Source organism: Helianthus annuus, chromosome 7 (genome assembly GCF_002127325.2).
Source record: "Helianthus annuus cultivar XRQ/B chromosome 7, HanXRQr2.0-SUNRISE, whole genome shotgun sequence".
Taxonomy (NCBI): Eukaryota; Viridiplantae; Streptophyta; class Magnoliopsida; order Asterales; family Asteraceae; genus Helianthus; species Helianthus annuus.
In genome coordinates this window covers 144,835,265-144,855,930 of record NC_035439.2, presented here as the reverse complement: position 1 = coordinate 144,855,930, position 20,666 = coordinate 144,835,265, and the positions used below count along the sequence as shown (strand labels likewise).

Below are 20,666 nucleotides of genomic sequence, written 5' to 3'. Positions count from 1 at the left end.
TCGTCATCATCATCATACTTAGTAAATCTCATCAATAACAAAGCTAAGGTATGGTCCGAGGAAGATAAGATGTAAACAGCCTTACCTCTACGCCGTAGGATTAGAGAGGCTGCTTCCAGTAAGACCCTCGGCTGGATAGAAGTTTTGCATCAAGCCTTGGACATAAGGCATATAACACTTAGCAATTGAGACAACTGTCGATTAGTGCATGTACTCCCTTGTCTTTTGGCTATCAGCGCCACACCATGATGCATGATTAACCATTCCCATCTTTTAACGTTATTTTCATGAAATTAGTAAAATAACGTTTAAATTAATGCACTTTCACTTTTGCCCCCCCTCCCCCCACGGCCACACATATATACATTAACGTTATTACTTTAAATAATAACCAAAGGTGCATGACTTTTCATTAATGACCCGACGTGGTTTTTTATATGAACCAACATACCCTTATTTTTTATATTGACAATTAAATAAACGCGTCGCGTAAACTGATGCGATGGTTTGCACAACGGTTACATAATAAAATTTGCAAATAGTGTTATGGTTACATGAAAAAAAAAAGTTTATTAAATTTGGCCTCTCAATATTATTATTTAGTTAAATAATCAAATAAAAAACAAAGTTAAAAATAGAAAGAAAACAAAATCGAAAAAACAAAAGCCATATCTAAATTATTATTTCACGTCATTTGAATCGTCTTTTTAGAAAACAAAAAAAAATGAAAGGGTTCGCATCTACTACTAAAACCGTTTGACTTATGTGATTTTTCATTTCAATTTAATTTAATTTAATCATTGTTATTATACAAAATGTGATTGATTATCACTGTTCAATTTAATTTTCTTATTATTATTATAAACAAAATGTGAGTGATCATAACCGTTTTTCTTTACATTTTGAAGAGGCGCCTTATAGTATTTTGATAATCACCTTTTCCTTTAATAACTTTTCTTAGGGACACAACTTTTGAAATAAAGAGAAGTAATCTAAGTTAATAATTGTATATATATAAAAAGGGTAACCTTTCATCAATAACCTTCTAATGGACACGACTTTTAAACAAAACAGACGTAACCTTTCCATCAATAACATTTTCTAATGGACGCGACTTTTAAACAAAAGAGAAGTAAATCTTTCTATCAATAACTTTTTCTAATGGACGCGACTTTTAAACAAAAGAGGTATAACCTTTCCATCAATAACCTTTTCTAATGGACGCGACTTTTAAACAAAAACTCAATATCGTCTAAAACAAAATTGTTACCGGAATTGTGAATCAAGAAGAAAAAAAGGCCGAACATTGTGAATCGATTGAACATAGTCTAAAAATGTTAATTTGATATCATGGATTGGTTTCGGTTTATGTAAAAGGATTTGACCATTTGGTTTATGTTGAAACGGTTCTTGACTAACATAGTGCAATAAAGTGTTAAATGAAATGAGGATATGGCAATAGGTAATTTACCAAGGTGTGTTTAGAATATTTAGAAAAGTGGTAGGAAAATTACTTTCAAACGGTAGGTTTGAGTATTTGTATTTATATTAATATGCATAATATAAGTGGAAGCGATACTTCCATGCGAATAGATCGACATACCCTTTGATTTTCAAATCAATGGAAGATTGCATAGGTGTGAATGTTAGTTTCATGCAAAATTGTAAGGGGGTTGTGATGTATTTAAAAATAGTTTGAAGAGTTGTGACTTTTTGAAGGGCTGTGATCCAAACCATTGTGTCTTAAGTTACTTTTTAAACAAAGGGGTATGTGTTTTAAACAAAAGGGTGGGTGTAAACAAAGAGGTATGTGTTTTAAACAAAAGGGTACGTGTTACTTTTTGTATAGATATATAATATGTCTACATTGTATTAAGAAACTATGGTCAATATGTTGGTCAGGTATATGATTTTTTTTTTTGGTGTACCTTTCGAATCTTCATGGCCGGCCCTGAGGGTGGGCGAGGAGGACCATCGGCCAGGGCCCGATATTTCGAAGGGCACGTTATTCTAAAAAAATCTTATATGCATATGTAAAAAATAAATAAATTAATAGGGTATACCCATACAAACATCAATATAGGCCCACTTACAAAACTATTTTTATGGTTTATATTAGTTACTAGCTCATTGACATTAGGTTTAAATCTTTAGTGAGTCCAATACTAAATTTCGTTAACGACTAAGGGCACGTTTTTTCGAGCTCGAACAGGGTACACGAATTCTTAGGGCCGGCCCTGCGAATCTTGTAGCAAGAACGTACAAGGGTCTTATTTCCACCACTCTTGGTTTCCTTCACGTATGACATCTTTTGCATCTTATTATCATGTCTCTTTGAAACTCAAAGGGCCACTCAAAATAACTAGCACAAAAGCTTTAGAGAAAAGTGTCTCTACAGTCCCTGTGGTTTGTTCATTTTTCACCTTTAGCCCCTAACTTTCTAAAATTATACCTATAGTCCCCAACTTTTGCAATTTCGTTCTCGTATAGTCCCTAGTGCGGATGGAGTTTAGTTTTCTCAGTTAAGTGGGTGTGAAATTACTAAATTACCCTTAATATAAAACAAAATAAATTAATTAAGTATTAAAGAAAAAAATATATTTGTGGGACCCACTTGTAATAAAACAAATAACAACCCCAACCCCAACCCCACCCCACCCCCACCTTTCTCTCATTCTTTCTCTTTGTTTCTGCACCACCATCAACGAACACCCTCTGTTTTTTTACCACTAGCGAACCACCGGAAAACCCAACTACCATTGAACCACCGAAAAACCGACCAAGTACCACCAGAAGTTGCAGAGGGCGGCGCTACTTGACTGGTTCGACGGGGAGTTGCAGAGGGCGGCGTTACTTGACTGGCGTCGACGGCGACTGATATTGTTTCAAAGTTAGGATTTTGTTGATCAACACTCCATTACATATGTTAGTGATACTAAGAGGAATCACGCCTAGTTGGCGCCTATGTGTCGTGCCTTTCAAAATCACTATCACGCTCCATTACATATGGCGTTATATCAAATACTTCATAATACAACTTTGAGTTGACATGTGCAGAGAAGTATAATTCTTAATAGATTCATATAGCATATTTAATTAACTAATTACTCTATCAGTTTGTAATTAGAACAGTTAAATAAAGAGTAAAAAGGCAACAAAAAAAAACTTTTACCATTCATTATATCTGAACTGCCATATGTTCTATGCAACTTAAACAAGCAAGAAATCTACAACAATTAGCAAACACCCAAACTTGATTTTTCCAAGTTCAAGAAATGAACCGAGATGTTAGATTAAGTACTCTTGGCGTCTTTTCTTTCTACACTTGTTAGCTTTAGAACGATAGTTCGTAAACGAGAATCTTTTCCAACGTTTGGTATCCGGACTAGTAAGTTCTCAAAAGTAGCATGATCAGGCATAAAACCTCGGTTTATCATTTCTTCGAGAAATATCTCAGCTTGTCCACACTCGTTTTCCTTCAATAACTCTCGAACAATAACATTGTATGTGAAGCTATTTGGCAAACAATCATTCTCTTCCATCTTTCTAAGCAATTCTTTACCTTTAACAAATAAGCCTTGTTGGCAATACAAACTTATCATCACTGTATATGTCCTAACATCAGGTTTCAATCCTTTCAAACAGAGTTCATCAAACAGATCCATAGCCACGTTAGGATTCCCACATTTGCTACAACCGTCAATCAATATATTATACAACCCTACATCTTCCATCAATTCTTCATTCCCCAGCGAACGGAAGAGAGCCAAGGCATCAGAACACTGGGAGTTTTTGCACATTCCATGCAACAAGATACGATAGGTGCATATATTGGGAGCCAGGCCCTTTTCTTGCATCTTAATAAACAGTTCTATAGCCGTTGCAGGATGCCCTGATAGAAACAAGCCTTGTAACATGCTATTGTAAGTAACAACATCCGGAATCAAACCCTTAACTTGAATTTCTTGAAAAAGATGCCTGGCCTTATCAATTTGCTTCTTCTTGCAGTATCCATTTATCAGGCTGTTATAGGTGATGATATCAGGCACAATATCCTGCTCCATCATACGATCTATAACATTCTCTGCTTCCTCTATTTCACCACGTAAACAGTATCCATCCATTAGTGCACTGTAAGTGATTATGTTTGGATGTAGACCTCTTCGTACCATTGCTTGTACAGCAAGCTCTGCTTCTTTTACGGATCCTTGCTTGCAAAAGGAATTCACCAAGATATTAAAGGTAACCACTGAGGGAGATACTGCTACCTCCTCCATATCCATCAACATTTTTGCAGCTTCTGTCTCTCGACCAAAGTTACATAGACCTTGAACCAAAGAGTTGTAAGTGATAACGTTCGCAAGGACACCCTTTTCAGTCATATGCGTAAATAATTCTAATGCATCATCAACCATTCTATCTTTGCAGAGGCTATCAATGACTGTATTGAAATGGCGTACACAAGGTTTACAAGAGCCTGATTCCATGAACGTGAGCAATTCAAGGGCCTTGCTAGTGTGACCTACTTTACAGAGCCCATTAATAACGCTTCCATACATAACGTGATCAGGATCACAAAGTTTATCTCTAAGCAGTTTCTTGAATAACTCAACAGCTTCAAAGACCCGATCAGCAAGAACAAGCCCATGAATGAGAGTGTTATAGGTAGTCAAATTAGGTGGAAAACCTTGTTTGAAGATGGTTGCGAGTAAGGCAAAACCATAAGTAACTTGATTCAACCGGCAATGACAGTTAATAGAGATGTTCATTGTATAAAGATCACTAGGAATACCCATCAACCTCATTTGCCTAAAGAGTGAAAGAGCAGTGGAATAATGTTTCATCCTGACAATAACAGAAATCAACTGTGTAAATTGGGTGATATTCGGTGGAGGTTGTCTTTGAAGCATTTCATCAAACAGTTGGAGGGCATCACTGATCTTAGTGGCTCCGGAAGCATTTTTGAGATGCAGGATTCTTTGATTGAAATGGGAGGTTGAGGGTGAAGCAGTAGAGTAATAACAAAGTCCAATTCTTGTGCACTTCATCCTTACTTGCAGTTTCAAATCAATCAAGCAGAAAAGACAATGTGCTGGAGAGGAAGCAAAACACTAGCTGACCTGCCATAACAAAAAGGGATGAATGGTGGGAAATACGCATTCCCTTTCTGAGAAAATTAATCATCTTGCTGGAATTCAAAGTGTAGTAATACAAGATGAAGATGAAGATCTTTGGAAACCTTCTTTGTTCTACTTTGTTTATTGGCCTTTGGTTTCATGAAACCAGACTAAAATACATGATCTTTTAAATATGATTAAACTTCCATTTTATTTTTTCACTTTTCCCCCTTTAGTCCAAATCTCTAAGTTTTTGCAACTGGGTTACTTATTGTAGTTTCATTTTTATTGTCATTTTCGTCCAAAAGCTTTAAGTTTTTGCAACTGTGTTACTTACTGTAGTTTCATTTTTATTGTCATTTTCGCACAAAAGCAAAATCAACTCAGATTTCTCAAAAAAAAAAACCCTGTTATTTTGTCTTTTTTCTCATGGGCAAAATTCGTGAGGTACACTAATGTATTGGTGCATTGCTGGGCAATTACTCTTTTAGCAGTTAGTATGCACCATGCGACCTCTAACTGCCAAAGGAGATTTACCTTGTAATTCAGTTTTACATAACTTTTTAGTAGGGCTAAGCACATTGATCAGGTCGGCAAGATGTCTATTTAAGAGCCAAAACTGTTACATAATACAATCTTAGGGTCTCATGTGACAAAAGATTCCTTTTTGAGTTAAAAAGAGTTAAACTGACTACACCTTAGGGGCAAAATAGTAATTTACTCTTATTGTTAATTATATTAATTCTCCTTCAAGCCACCCCATGAGATTTACCAACTGCACTTGTCATAGGGCTGCAAATGAACCAAACGTTCGGCGAACCGTTCGTGAACCGTGCGGCGGGAAGTTCGTTTGTGTTTGTTCGTTTATTAAACAAACGAACACGAACAAGAAATTTCGTTCGTTTAGTTAAATGAACAAACATGATCAGAGGTCGCGTTCGTTCGTTTATGTTCGTGAACGTTCGATAACGTGTCCATTTGTGTTCGATAGTTCATTAGTGTTTTAGTTTTTATATCTATTTAAATATTTCAAAATTTCGACAAATTAAATATCTAATAAGTGTCACTGTATTTATATTATGTTCATGAAACGATTGTTTGCGTTCGTTTGTTTCCATTTGTGTTCATGAACATTAGTTTGTGCTCATTTGTGTTCGTCAACATTTGTTTTTGTTCGTTGCCTAAAATTAACAAACAAACACAAACGAACACGAACATAAAATCTTGTTCGATAAGTGTTCGTGAACGGTTCGTGAACACATATATTTCTTAACAAACGAACACGAATAAGGTCTTGTTCGTGTTCGTTCGATTCGTTTGCAGCCCTAGCCTTTGATGATCACGAAAGTGTCATTTTGTATAATAACCTATACTTTAGTTACCGACATCTCACTGGACATGAGACATGGAACGCATCGTCATTAATCTCATAACGAGTTCAATTACTATGTTTCTCAATCAATAATTAGAGTTATGAAGAAGTCTATTGGGATCCACAAAAAGTAAGGAATAAACCATAAGTTTTATAGGTGAAAACTTATAAAAAACTTACTTTTATTTTTGAAACTTTGGCTATATTGTACATAGAAACCATTCTAATAAAAAAGTTAAAAAAATACTTTTTGACTCCACTACATAGATGTCGCTCTCTCATTCAAACAAGAATACTTTTTGATCGACTACATACGCGTTTCATGTGTCACATCATATCCAACGATGACCTTTAACATTATCTAATTACACATTTTTAATTAATATTTAATTACGTACTTTTTAACTAACAAACAAATATAAAATTAAAAAATAAGAATAATTACACAATCAACAACCAAGCCCTTCTACTACACTCTTTTGGCGGTGTGAAGGGTGAAAAAAAAAACGCGTCTACATGTCCACGCCCGGCTCTGGGCCTGGCAAACCCGTGCCGACGCCCGAGGCCCAAAATTTTAAAGGGCCCGAAAAGTCTTTATAAGCTTGTATATATTTATTAAATTATATATTTAGTATATTTGTCCGTTTATTATGCAAAAAAAGGTATAGTGGTGTAGTGACAAAAACCATCTCAAAATAATCCAAAGATCTCAAGTTTGAGTCTTTTCTCCATCACTAAGTTTTTATTTTTGTAATTCATTTACCCTTAACCATAATTTTGGGCCTAATTCTTTTCGTCGCCCGAGACTTAAATTTTTTCAAAAGTTTTCGGGGACAACTTGTCACACCCCCAAAATCCCACCTGCGGAGTACTACCGCTTGGAGGCGTGACTGACCAGGATCCAGCCACCAATCATACTGAACAAGCATATAAATAGTTATAAAAGTTTAACCATTCACGATTGGTGTTCCAAAACAAATAAGTTTAAGTTGCAAGCGGAAGCATAAGTTTAAAGTTATAACATAAGTTCCAAAAGTTTCGAGTTTAACATAGTCTTGTAGCAATCCCTATCCCACAACGATCTTCCTCCATGCAAGCTCCCACTGAGTACCTATGGTCCTGCAAAGCATGTAGTAACGAGTCAACAACTAGTTGAGTGAGTTCACGGGTGGGCGTTCGTTTTAGTTGTTTCGAAAACAGTTTACTTTACCAGGCATCCTGCCGTGGGGGTTACCCCATAGTTTAAAAAGACGTGACCAGTTCATTCCCAGTTACTCCGGCACTCCGGCCGTGGGGGCTACCCCATGTAGTTATCAGGCATTTCGGCCGTGGGGGCTACCCCATGTACATCATCTGGCTCTCCAGCCGTGGGGGCTACCCCATGTGTATACTAGACTCGTTACCGTATCGATTGCTGACTGTAGTCATGTTTATGTGCCCTGAAAACATCAATGTCTATCATCATTGACGTGCCCCAGATCCATTAGTTCACGCCCGTCCTCTGCGGCACGGTGTGAGGCTTGTCAGACCTAAATAGCGCTATCTAACTAATGACCCGCTCGCCATTGGCCCGGCGATTAGTCGATACAAAAAGGAGGGACTTCGTGATAGAGTTTTAGTCTAGTACGTTTATTCGTCCATCCGGACGAGGAATCACATTCCTGAACCACTGACGTCCTACCCAAGGTGGACGAGGAACCACGTTCCTTAACCCCGTTCCCAACCCAGGGAATCCCATGCTTTGTAAGGGTGTGAACTCACCTTGGTTTGCTCGGCAGTTAATCACAGAAAGTCAATCAAGTCGCAAGTAGTCAATAACGTCCTAACATGGATATCACGTATAATCAGGTTCGAACCAAGTAGTGCACAAATGTTCAACACGTATGGCAGACACTTTTAACAGTTCACAGTTCACAGGTAACAGTCAATCACAAGTTCAAAGTCCAAACAGTTGGGCTCGTGATAACAGGCCCAAATAACTCATCAGCAGTAGCACAGAAGTTCCATAAATTCGGCCCACTAACTTAGGCCCAAGGTCTGGTCTCGAGTCGCAACCGGACTCGCAAGCATGGTCTCGAGTCATGCTGTGTGTTGATCATGGATGGTTGCGAGTCGCAACTGGTGTCGCAACCATGGTTTCGGTTCATCATGCTGAGGTCTCGAGTCGCAACGGGACTCGTAACCTGTGGTTTCGGCTTGTCCTGTTATGGTTGCGAGTCGCAACCGCGTGGTCTCGAGTCATCACGCTGTGGTTGCGAGTCGTAACCGGGTGATTGCGAGTCGGTAACAGTCGTTTTCAAGTTCACGTGTTGATGCAGATGGTCAGATTAATGGTACAGTATAATCAGGCCCAAATCCGGAAATAACCAATAGAATTCCACTAACATATTTCCTAATCAGGTTATTAGTCAAAGATGGATCAAAATCACAAGGGTTTTCAATCTTCAACTATCATTCAAAGTGTTCTTCATACATTCAAAGCATATATTCAAGTTCTTCATAACATAAACAACACTTATTCACCCAAAATCATGAACAACCATCAAGATACAATTTTCTAGCATGCATCCTACTTGACAACCATATTTATTAGCCGATTTTTCTTAGTATAAACACCCAAACTTTTCGGATCAAACCCAAATGCAACCAATATCATCATTCACCTTTTTGTCATACCATGAACCCATTTTTAACCTCAAATATGTATAGTTCCACTCATAACAAGAAACATTCATGAACCGATTTCTTTTTCAAAACATTATGTAAAACTTAACAACTTAACATATTGTCACATAATCTCATCATACATTTATTCAAGCACAAACACATCATGAACATATTTGACACTTAAGCATTCAACAATATCCAACAAGAAATACTAACCGGTTGGTGAGGTGTGTGTGTGCCGATCCAAAGTTCCAAACCCGAGAGTCCTTGTGCTAACCGATTAGATCCGAGAGTCTTGGAGGTGTGTTTGTGTTCTTAAGGCTTAGAGAGAGAAGTAGGAGAGTGTGTGTGTTGTATTGTTCAACAAATGGCAAGAACTAACTAAGGGTAGTTTATATATAGGCTAGTTCCAAGTGTGCACCCTTAGTGGGTTTCGAGTGGGGTTTACGGCCCAAAGGCCCAACCGGCCAAAGGTTCTCGGCCCAAGGCCCAAAACCGATTACTAGTCACTCGAGACCTCATGGTCTCGAGTCGGGTTCCTTGTTGTTTCGTGTCGGGTTCTCGGTTCACATATAACACGTACACATATATATACAATACACACGTAACAAAGCACTTATCACATAAAAAGGTTCACGTTATCATTTTAACTAGTCACATAACGTACAAGCAAGTTACAACGAAAGGTTCTAAATTTCGAGTTGTCACATCATCCCCAAGTTGAAAGAAATTTCGTCCCGAAATTTGATGGCACTCACTGAGGAAGCTAGTTAAGTTGCATGGTTTTCCCGGTTTTCCTGGGGTGTCACATCCACCCCCCGTTGATCTGGAATTTCGTCCCGAAATTCCGTAGCTTCAGCCTCAGTAGCGTTTGTACTGTTCTCAAACAGTTGGGGATACTTTTGTTTCATCCGATCTTCGCGCTCCCAGGTAAACTCTGGGCCGCGACGTGAGTTCCAACGAACTCGAACAAGAGGTATTCTAGAGCTCTTGAGGACCTTAACATCCCGGTCCGTGATTTCGACAGGTTCTTCGACGAATTTCAACTGTTCGTCGATCGTGAGTTCCTTCAGAGGAACTACGTGCGTCTCATCTGACAGACACTTCTTCAGATTTGACACATGGAAAACGTTGTGAACTGCACCGAGTTCTGCTGGTAATTTCAGTCTGTAGGCCACCTTGCCTATTTTCTCAAGGATCTCAAAAGGTCCAACGTACCGTGGGTTGAGTTTGCCGCGTTTACCAAAACGAACCACACCCTTCCAGGGTGAAACTTTGAGTAATACCCGCTCCCCAACCTGGAGCTCAAGTGGTTTCCTGCCCTTATCGGCGTATGCCTTCTGACGGTCACGAGCGGCCGCCATGCGTTGTCGTATTTGAGCAATCCGCTCAGTAGTGTCTACCACATGTTCTGGACCAGTGATTTGACTATCCCCCACCTCTGCCCAACAGAGGGGTGACCGGCATTTACGTCCGTACAATGCCTCAAACGGAGCAGCTTTAATGCTGGTGTGGTAGCTGTTATTATACGAAAATTCTACGAGTGGCAGATGCCTTTCCCAGCTGTTGCCAAAGTCGATTACACAAGCGCGAAGCATGTCTTCTAAAGTCTGAATAGTTCGCTCGGACTGCCCGTCCGTCTGTGGGTGATACGCTGTGCTCATATCAAGACGTGAGCCAAAAGACTTGTGCATTGCCTGCCACAGTTCCGAAGTAAAACGTGCATCTCGATCAGAGATAATAGAAGTGGGCACCCCATGCCTCGAAACAACTTCCTTGAGGTATATTTCCGCTAGAGTGGAGAACTTATCCGTTTCCTTGATTGCCAAGAAATGTGCGGATTTCGTGAGTCGATCCACGATCACCCAAATAGTATCGTTCCCGCGCTGTGATCTAGGTAAGCCAGTAACGAAATCCATGGAAATTTGCTCCCATTTCCATTGTGGTATCTCTGGTTGCTGAAGTAGGCCTGAAGGTTTCTGATATTCCGTCTTGACTCGCGCACAAGTCAAACACTTGCTGACGTAAGTTGCTATGTGGGCCTTCATGCTAGGCCACCAATACGTGGTTTTAATATCGTGGTACATCTTGTCCGAACCAGGGTGTACCGAGTAGCGAGATTTGTGCGCTTCATCCATCACAAGTTCTCGTAAATCGCCATAGTGCGGGACCCAGATGCGCCCTGTTACATAATAAGCACCATCTTCCTTCTGTTCTAAACGTTGCCTTGACCCGCGTAGTGCTTCAGCTCTAATGTTTTCTGGCTTCAGTGCTTCTATCTGAGCAGCTCGTATTTGCGAAGGTAGACTAGAATGGATCGTGAGTTGTAAAGCTCTTACGCGCTTAGGCGTAGTGTCCTTCCGACTGAGGGCGTCTGCCACAACATTGGCCTTGCCCGGGTGATACCTGATAGAGCACTCGTAATCATTCAGCAGCTCGACCCATCGTCGCTGCCGCATATTCAGTTCCTTCTGCTTGAATATGTGTTCTAAACTTCTGTGGTCGGTGTAGATGGCGCACTTGGTTCCGTACAGGTAATGCCGCCATAGTTTAAGTGCGAAAACAACAGCTCCCAGTTCCAAATCATGTGTCGTGTAGTTCTTCTCGTGAACTTTGAGTTGTCGTGAGGCGTAAGCTATGACTTTATCTCGTTGCATCAATACACAACCAAGACCTTGAATTGATGCATCACAGTAAACCACAAAATCTTCTGTGCCCTCTGGCAATGAAAGGATAGGTGCACTACAAAGTCTATCCTTTAGATGCTGAAAAGCTAACTCTTGTGCATCTCCCCAACGATAAACAACGCCTTTCTGTGTTAACAAGGTGAGAGGCTGCGCGATCTTAGAAAAATCCTTAATGAATCTCCTGTAGTAACCTGCCAATCCCAAAAATTGGCGAATTTCCTTTGGTGTGCGAGGCGCAGGCCAGTTCTTAATAGAGTCCACTTTGGATGGATCAACGTGAATCCCATCCTTGTTCACCACATGCCCTAGGAAATGGACTTCACGAAGCCAGAAGTCGCACTTCGAGAACTTTGCGTAAAGCTGTTCCTTCCGGAGGAGTTCCAGAATAAGTCGTAGATGTTGTTCGTGCTCTTCTTTGCTCTTAGAATAGATCAGGATGTCGTCGATGAAGACTATAACAAACTTGTCCAGGTACGGTTTGCACACTCGATTCATCAAATCCATAAAAACTGCCGGTGCGTTCGTCAGCCCAAACGGCATGACCAGAAACTCATAGTGCCCATATCGAGTCCTAAAGGCCGTCTTAGAGACATCCTCTTCCCGAACTCTCAGCTGATGATATCCCGATCTCAGATCGATCTTTGAATAGTAGCTCGACCCCTGCAACTGGTCGAACAAGTCGTCAATACGCGGTAGAGGATAACGATTCTTCACAGTCACCTTGTTGAGTTCTCGATAGTCGATACACATTCTGAAGGTGCCGTCCTTTTTCTTCACAAATAGTACTGGAGCCCCCCAAGGCGATGAGCTAGGACGAATGAAACCCTTATCCAAGAGTTCTTGTAGTTGCGTGGAGAGTTCTTCCAATTCTGATGGCGCTAAACGATAAGGTGCACGGGCTACAGGCGCGGCTCCAGGAGCTAGATCAATCTGAAACTCGACTTGGCGATGGGGCGGAAGACCAGGTAATTCCTCAGGGAATACCTCGGGATAGTCGCGTACAACCGGAAAATCCTCTAGCTTCTTCTCTTTTTCTGTGGTGTCAGTAACTAGAGCCAAAATCGCAGTGTGGCCCTTTCGTAAGCATTTCTGGGCTTTAAGAAGAGAGATAATGTTCTCAACAGCACTTCTCTTGTCGCCACGAATCATGAGAGGTTCACTACCTAGACCAGGAACACGGACGATCTTCTCGTTGCAAAGGATCTCTGCTCGGTGTTGGGATAACCAATCCATCCCAATGACAACGTCGAAACTACCCAAGACAATAGGAATAAGATCGATAGAGAAGGTCTGGTTAGCGAGAATAAGCTGGCAACCCTTGACTACGTGTGAGGCTTCCAAACTCTTACCATTAGCTAGCTCTACAGTGTGCTTGTCGCTCAGGGGTGTAGGAATACGCTTAAGCATCTTACTAACTTCTAGTGACACATAGCTAGTATCGGCACCCGAATCAAATAAGACTGTAACATAAAAGTCGTCGAGAAGGAACTTACCCGTCACCACGTTGGGATCATTCCTTGCTTCACCTTGACCAATCACGAACACACGTCCCCTAGCACCATTGTTGTTGTTCCCATTGTTACCATTCCCTTGGTTGTTGTTGTTGTTCTGGTTCAGTTGGGGACAATCCTTCTTGAAATGACCTTCAGCTCCACACTGAAAGCACCCTTTGTTGTTACCCTGCTGCTGTCGCTGGTTCTGCTGAGGTTGCTGACGATTCTGATTGACAGGATATGCGCTCCTGCAATCCTTTGCAACATGACCAGGCTTGTTGCATCGATGACAGTTGCCCCTGGTGCATGGCCCACTGTGGTGTAGGCTACAACGATTGCACTTGGGGTGATTTCCTTTGTATCCACCATGACTTTGACCACCAGACGACTGCTGACTGGGGCTCTTGTGATCATCTGTCTTTCTCTGCTGAGACTGAGTTTGCACAGAAGTTGAACCCTTGCTTGAAGTTCCATCCCATTTCCGTTTATCCCCACTAGAAGCACCAGAAGTAGTTGCAGCACCTATACGCTTCGGTAACTTGTTCTGCTCCACCGCTTGATCAGTAAGACGGTGAGCCAACTGTACAACCTGCTGGATAGTAGTCAACCTTGCTGAAGTCACATGACTTTGGATCTCTGGCACCAAGCCCTTGAGATAGAGTTCGATTCGCTTGTAGGGAGGATCCACCATAGTAGGACACAACAAGGCTAGCTCATGCGATCTCTTAGTGTATGCCTCAATCTCTGACCCCGACATCTTGAGATTGTAGAACTCATCTTCCAGTTTGTGAATGTCGTCACGACTGCAGTATTCCTCCCTGATCATTTCCTTGAAGTTTTCCCATGGGGTGGCGTTGGCAGCAACCAACCCTAACATCTGCACTTGGGCATTCCACCACGTGAGAGCCAAACCCTCGAGAGTACCAGTAGCATACTTCACCCTGCGCGCTTCAGGGCATTCGCACATTTCGAACACAGACTCCAGTTTCTCAAACCAGTGTAGGAGACCTACTGCTCCTTCAGTTCCGCTAAAAGTCGTGGGTCGACAGTCCATAAAAGTCTTAAAAGTGCACACCGGTGCCTGACCTAAGGTAGGTGAAAGAAAAGACAGAGTTTAACACAAAGGTTGGTTCACGAGAGTAGGATCCAAATGATCCTAGGACAATTTCGGACTGCAGGATATACCTCCTGCGTGTGCAGCTGCGAGCGCTGCGGCAACTCGCTCGTTGATCAAAGCCGTCAACTGGGCTTGTGTCATGTTAACGCGTCCAGACATGTTTCTTCATAATAAGAGTAATACGTGTGAGAGTGGTTCGCGAAAGTACAATAGTAGGACAGAGTAAGCACGCACGTGTTCAAACAACAGTAGTTATACTAATCAAGCATACCATGAGCAACGTACTACGTAACTAACAAGTAGGCAATATACATACATCATATTACCTAAAGCGTCGAGCCTTGCATGAGGAGCGAAGTGTCGTTGTGGACCGTTGAGCACTAAACCGGTTATAGTCTGGTTTTAACAAAAACGTTTCTCCTTTATTAAAACCAAGTTCACTATAACCAATGGCTCTGATACCAATCTGTCACACCCCCAAAATCCCACCTGCGGAGTACTACCGCTTGGAGGCGTGACTGACCAGGATCCAGCCACCAATCATACTGAACAAGCATATAAATAGTTATAAAAGTTTAACCATTCACGATTGGTGTTCCAAAACAAATAAGTTTAAGTTGCAAGCGGAAGCATAAGTTTAAAGTTATAACATAAGTTCCAAAAGTTTCGAGTTTAACATAGTCTTGTAGCAATCCCTATCCCACAACGATCTTCCTCCATGCAAGCTCCCACTGAGTACCTATGGTCCTGCAAAGCATGTAGTAACGAGTCAACAACTAGTTGAGTGAGTTCACGGGTGGGCGTTCGTTTTAGTTGTTTCGAAAACAGTTTACTTTACCAGGCATCCTGCCGTGGGGGTTACCCCATAGTTTAAAAAGACGTGACCAGTTCATTCCCAGTTACTCCGGCACTCCGGCCGTGGGGGCTACCCCATGTAGTTATCAGGCATTTCGGCCGTGGGGGCTACCCCATGTACATCATCTGGCTCTCCAGCCGTGGGGGCTACCCCATGTGTATACTAGACTCGTTACCGTATCGATTGCTGACTGTAGTCATGTTTATGTGCCCTGAAAACATCAATGTCTATCATCATTGACGTGCCCCAGATCCATTAGTTCACGCCCGTCCTCTGCGGCACGGTGTGAGGCTTGTCAGACCTAAATAGCGCTATCTAACTAATGACCCGCTCGCCATTGGCCCGGCGATTAGTCGATACAAAAAGGAGGGACTTCGTGATAGAGTTTTAGTCTAGTACGTTTATTCGTCCATCCGGACGAGGAATCACATTCCTGAACCACTGACGTCCTACCCAAGGTGGACGAGGAACCACGTTCCTTAACCCCGTTCCCAACCCAGGGAATCCCATGCTTTGTAAGGGTGTGAACTCACCTTGGTTTGCTCGGCAGTTAATCACAGAAAGTCAATCAAGTCGCAAGTAGTCAATAACGTCCTAACATGGATATCACGTATAATCAGGTTCGAACCAAGTAGTGCACAAATGTTCAACACGTATGGCAGACACTTTTAACAGTTCACAGTTCACAGGTAACAGTCAATCACAAGTTCAAAGTCCAAACAGTTGGGCTCGTGATAACAGGCCCAAATAACTCATCAGCAGTAGCACAGAAGTTCCATAAATTCGGCCCACTAACTTAGGCCCAAGGTCTGGTCTCGAGTCGCAACCGGACTCGCAAGCATGGTCTCGAGTCATGCTGTGTGTTGATCATGGATGGTTGCGAGTCGCAACTGGTGTCGCAACCATGGTTTCGGTTCATCATGCTGAGGTCTCGAGTCGCAACGGGACTCGTAACCTGTGGTTTCGGCTTGTCCTGTTATGGTTGCGAGTCGCAACCGCGTGGTCTCGAGTCATCACGCTGTGGTTGCGAGTCGTAACCGGGTGATTGCGAGTCGGTAACAGTCGTTTTCAAGTTCACGTGTTGATGCAGATGGTCAGATTAATGGTACAGTATAATCAGGCCCAAATCCGGAAATAACCAATAGAATTCCACTAACATATTTCCTAATCAGGTTATTAGTCAAAGATGGATCAAAATCACAAGGGTTTTCAATCTTCAACTATCATTCAAAGTGTTCTTCATACATTCAAAGCATATATTCAAGTTCTTCATAACATAAACAACACTTATTCACCCAAAATCATGAACAACCATCAAGATACAATTTTCTAGCATGCATCCTACTTGACAACCATATTTATTAGCCGATTTTTCTTAGTATAAACACCCAAACTTTTCGGATCAAACCCAAATGCAACCAATATCATCATTCACCTTTTTGTCATACCATGAACCCATTTTTAACCTCAAATATGTATAGTTCCACTCATAACAAGAAACATTCATGAACCGATTTCTTTTTCAAAACATTATGTAAAACTTAACAACTTAACATATTGTCACATAATCTCATCATACATTTATTCAAGCACAAACACATCATGAACATATTTGACACTTAAGCATTCAACAATATCCAACAAGAAATACTAACCGGTTGGTGAGGTGTGTGTGTGCCGATCCAAAGTTCCAAACCCGAGAGTCCTTGTGCTAACCGATTAGATCCGAGAGTCTTGGAGGTGTGTTTGTGTTCTTAAGGCTTAGAGAGAGAAGTAGGAGAGTGTGTGTGTTGTATTGTTCAACAAATGGCAAGAACTAACTAAGGGTAGTTTATATATAGGCTAGTTCCAAGTGTGCACCCTTAGTGGGTTTCGAGTGGGGTTTACGGCCCAAAGGCCCAACCGGCCAAAGGTTCTCGGCCCAAGGCCCAAAACCGATTACTAGTCACTCGAGACCTCATGGTCTCGAGTCGGGTTCCTTGTTGTTTCGTGTCGGGTTCTCGGTTCACATATAACACGTACACATATATATACAATACACACGTAACAAAGCACTTATCACATAAAAAGGTTCACGTTATCATTTTAACTAGTCACATAACGTACAAGCAAGTTACAACGAAAGGTTCTAAATTTCGAGTTGTCACACAACTCTATACATGTCACCTCAATGGCGCCAAATAGCATCACTTTATTCTTACTCAAGCCCTTAAAGAAGGTAATAATTGAATGATGTTACCATTTTCAAATACCTAATAAATTAAATAACATACTAAGGGTATCCGGGGCACAAAGCGGGAAGTGGTGTGGTGACCCTATCCACCGATCGGGAACACCGCCGCCATCAAGGCGGGGACCCGATTCGGGGAAGGGAATCGGGGGGGAGTCACCGCGTTGAATGGGCACAATTTTTGAGGAACGGTCATTTTAACGGTCGAATTTAAAAAAAAAATCACTTTTTAAACATATATAAATAACCACACCATTCACTCATTTTTTATACTCTCAAACCACACCAATTTCACACATTTTTTATACTCTCAAACCACACCCACTTCAAACTGAGCAATGGAGAACCAACCCTGCGAGGCCAAGAAAAAAACTAAGGGACGGGGCTCGCAACCGTCTCGTGGTGGTTCGAGCGGTGCAAGTGCTCAACCACAACCCCCTTTCGGATACATTTCACAACCCCCGTTTTTTTTCCAACAACCTTCACACCCCTCCTTTTACAACACCCAACCACCCAACCTTCAAACCAATTTCGGCTATTTTCAAAATTTGTTATCAATGGACGCTCCTCCTCAATCCCCCGCCTTCGACCCATATGGTTTTCGTTCCCCACAAGTTCCATCTACACGAGGAAATGTCGAACGTCCTCTACCTATTTACGACAACGAGGACGATGAGGTAGTGCCCGAAACTCAAAATTTGGGCGACGAGGACGAGAACGAGGACGATGAATATAATGTGGATGAAGACGCGGGCAACGAAGAACATGACGCTCGGGATAAAAAGGGAAAAACGGTGAGCGAAAAATGGACAAAGGTCTAAGAAGAGGCGTTGGCGAAGGCGTGGGTACATTGCTCTACCAACAAAAATAAGGGCAATCAACAAAACCTCGATAGTTTTTGGCGTAAGATTTTAGATTATTTTAACGCCACCGTCGGTGGAAGTAACCGGACCGTGCATCAAGTACGGTCTAAATGGAACCCGATGATGACGAAAATAAACTTTTTCAACGGCCTATACCAACAGGCGGTAAAAAGTATATTTTTTAACATTGTATATTTTTTAATTTTCTTTACTAAGTTCATATTTTTTTAACACTTGTTATTTTATAATATGTAGGATCGCACCCGAGGAAGCGGGTGTAAGGATCTCGACGTGATGAAAGTCGCTTTAAAGGAATTTAAAGAGAGATTTCCGAACGGTTTTCAACATGTCGAGGCGTAGGAGGTCGTTCGAAAACACGACAAATGGGCCCAAGTCCCATTGTTGGGTGAGGAAGGGGAAGGTTCGGCACAAAAAAGAAAGCCCGTTGACGTGGACCCTTCGATACCCGATATGAATGAAGACCCCTCGCCACAAAGAACACAACGGCGAGACAAGCGTCAAGCGACATCGTCCGAGGGAAGCTCGGCCGAGTTGGCGGCACAATTCAAAGAGTACACCGCCATGAAAGAAGCGAAGCACGCGATGGAATTGGAGGCGATCGAATTGAGGAAGAAAAGAGAGTCGGAGGCTCGCGAGCTCATATCGGAACAACGCGAGACGATGAAAAACTACAATTACGATCGAGATATGAAAACATTCCTCAAGCCGCACGACGATGCTCCGCCAAATATGTTGTCGTTCATCCTCGCCCGAAAGCGCGACATCGCTAATAAGTACGGGTGGCCATGCGATTTCTACAATTTTTATTTTCTAGTTTTAATGTAATTTTTATTTTCTAGTTTGAATGTAATTTTAATTTTCTAGTTTGAATTTAATTTTTATTTTTATTTTCTACTTTGAAATGTCTTTTGTTAAATTTTATTTAATTTTTATTAATATTTTTTTATAAACATGCATAATTACAACAAATAAAAAAAACAAAAAATAAAATAAAAAACCAAGTCACCTAAGAGGGGAGTGTCGCCATCAATTTAGGGTGTTAGGGGAGTTTAAGAGGAGAGTTGACGTGGCACACGAGGAATGGTTATGCGTAAGAGAGGGGACTCCCCTATTAGGGGAGTGCCCCTCTCACCCTAATACTTCTGTAAACTTGACATAAATTTTCAGTTTGCGACAAGTAGGTGAATATACGACAATCTATCTATACTATATAATAAAAGAAACCATGTTTGGGACACTTGTCATCATATTAGGCCATATACTCTATGGATAATGATCATTTAGTTTAATATCTTCTAATTAATTATAGATAATCTTTTACGAAAAATTATTTAGTTTAATATTTTTTACCTAATTATAGATAATTATTATTTATATCTATACAAATAATAATTAAAATAAAAAGATAATAAAAGAAATCATATTTGTTTAAAATCCAATCGAATATCAATCCAATAATATATATTGGCTAACAATATTGTTACAATACAAATTTGTTTTTGGGTCTTGTAATCATAAACGTAATCATGAATATCAATAAAAAAATATGTATTGGCTAACAATATTATTATTATACGAATACGAATTTGTTTTTGGGTCTTGTAATCATAAACGAAATCACTTTATCAAAAAATCATAAACCAAAATACCGATGTAAAACAAATTTTAAATATGAAATTAATTATTAATCTTTTAAATAAACTTATATCAATGTTAAAATTATGTTAGTTAAAATATTAAAAAACAAAAAAGTAATGATGATGATTGTTTTTATGATTATTTCTAAAAAACAAATATTTAATGTTTGATAAATATTTAATTTATTATTTTCTTGATCTAACCGCGTGCAATACATAACCTAATAATAAATAAACAGAAAAAAGTACAATGCTATAATTAGTAAATAGTACATCAAAATTTATTTTTAAAGACATGTTTTGATAACTATATGTGTTAACTGATTAAATTACATTTTATTCAACATGTGTAATACACAGTTATTCAACTTGTGCAATACACAAGTTTTTTTTAATATATAATTTTCTTATTACTTTATATATAAAATTATATTTAATCAACCCGTGTAACACACGGGGTTCTAACCTAGTATATATTTATAGAAAAGAATATAATGTAACTATTATGGCAATATAAATGTTATTTTGGTATATAACATTTCCTATAAATTTATCCTCTAAATATTCCTGATGTATATATAGTGACACAAGAATAATATTTTCAGT

The 20,666-nt window shown here is 40.4% G+C and overlaps 1 protein-coding gene across 1 annotated transcript; it reads right to left on the bottom strand.

Annotated features, from left to right (window-relative positions):
- Positions 1–3,150: 3,150 nt before the first annotated feature.
- Positions 3,151–5,272, bottom strand: LOC110869057 (pentatricopeptide repeat-containing protein At1g62930, chloroplastic). Its single transcript, XM_022118353.2, has one exon. The coding sequence runs from the start codon at positions 5,046–5,048 to the stop codon at positions 3,294–3,296; it is 1,755 nt and encodes a 584-aa protein (XP_021974045.1). The 5' UTR covers positions 5,049–5,272; the 3' UTR covers positions 3,151–3,293.
- Positions 5,273–20,666: the final 15,394 nt, after the last annotated feature.

What these genes read in the sequence shown, in the direction of transcription:
- LOC110869057 (XM_022118353.2), bottom strand. Translation starts at nt 5,048, where the DNA reads ATGAAGTGCACAAGAATTGGACTTTGTTATTACTCTACTGCTTCACCC.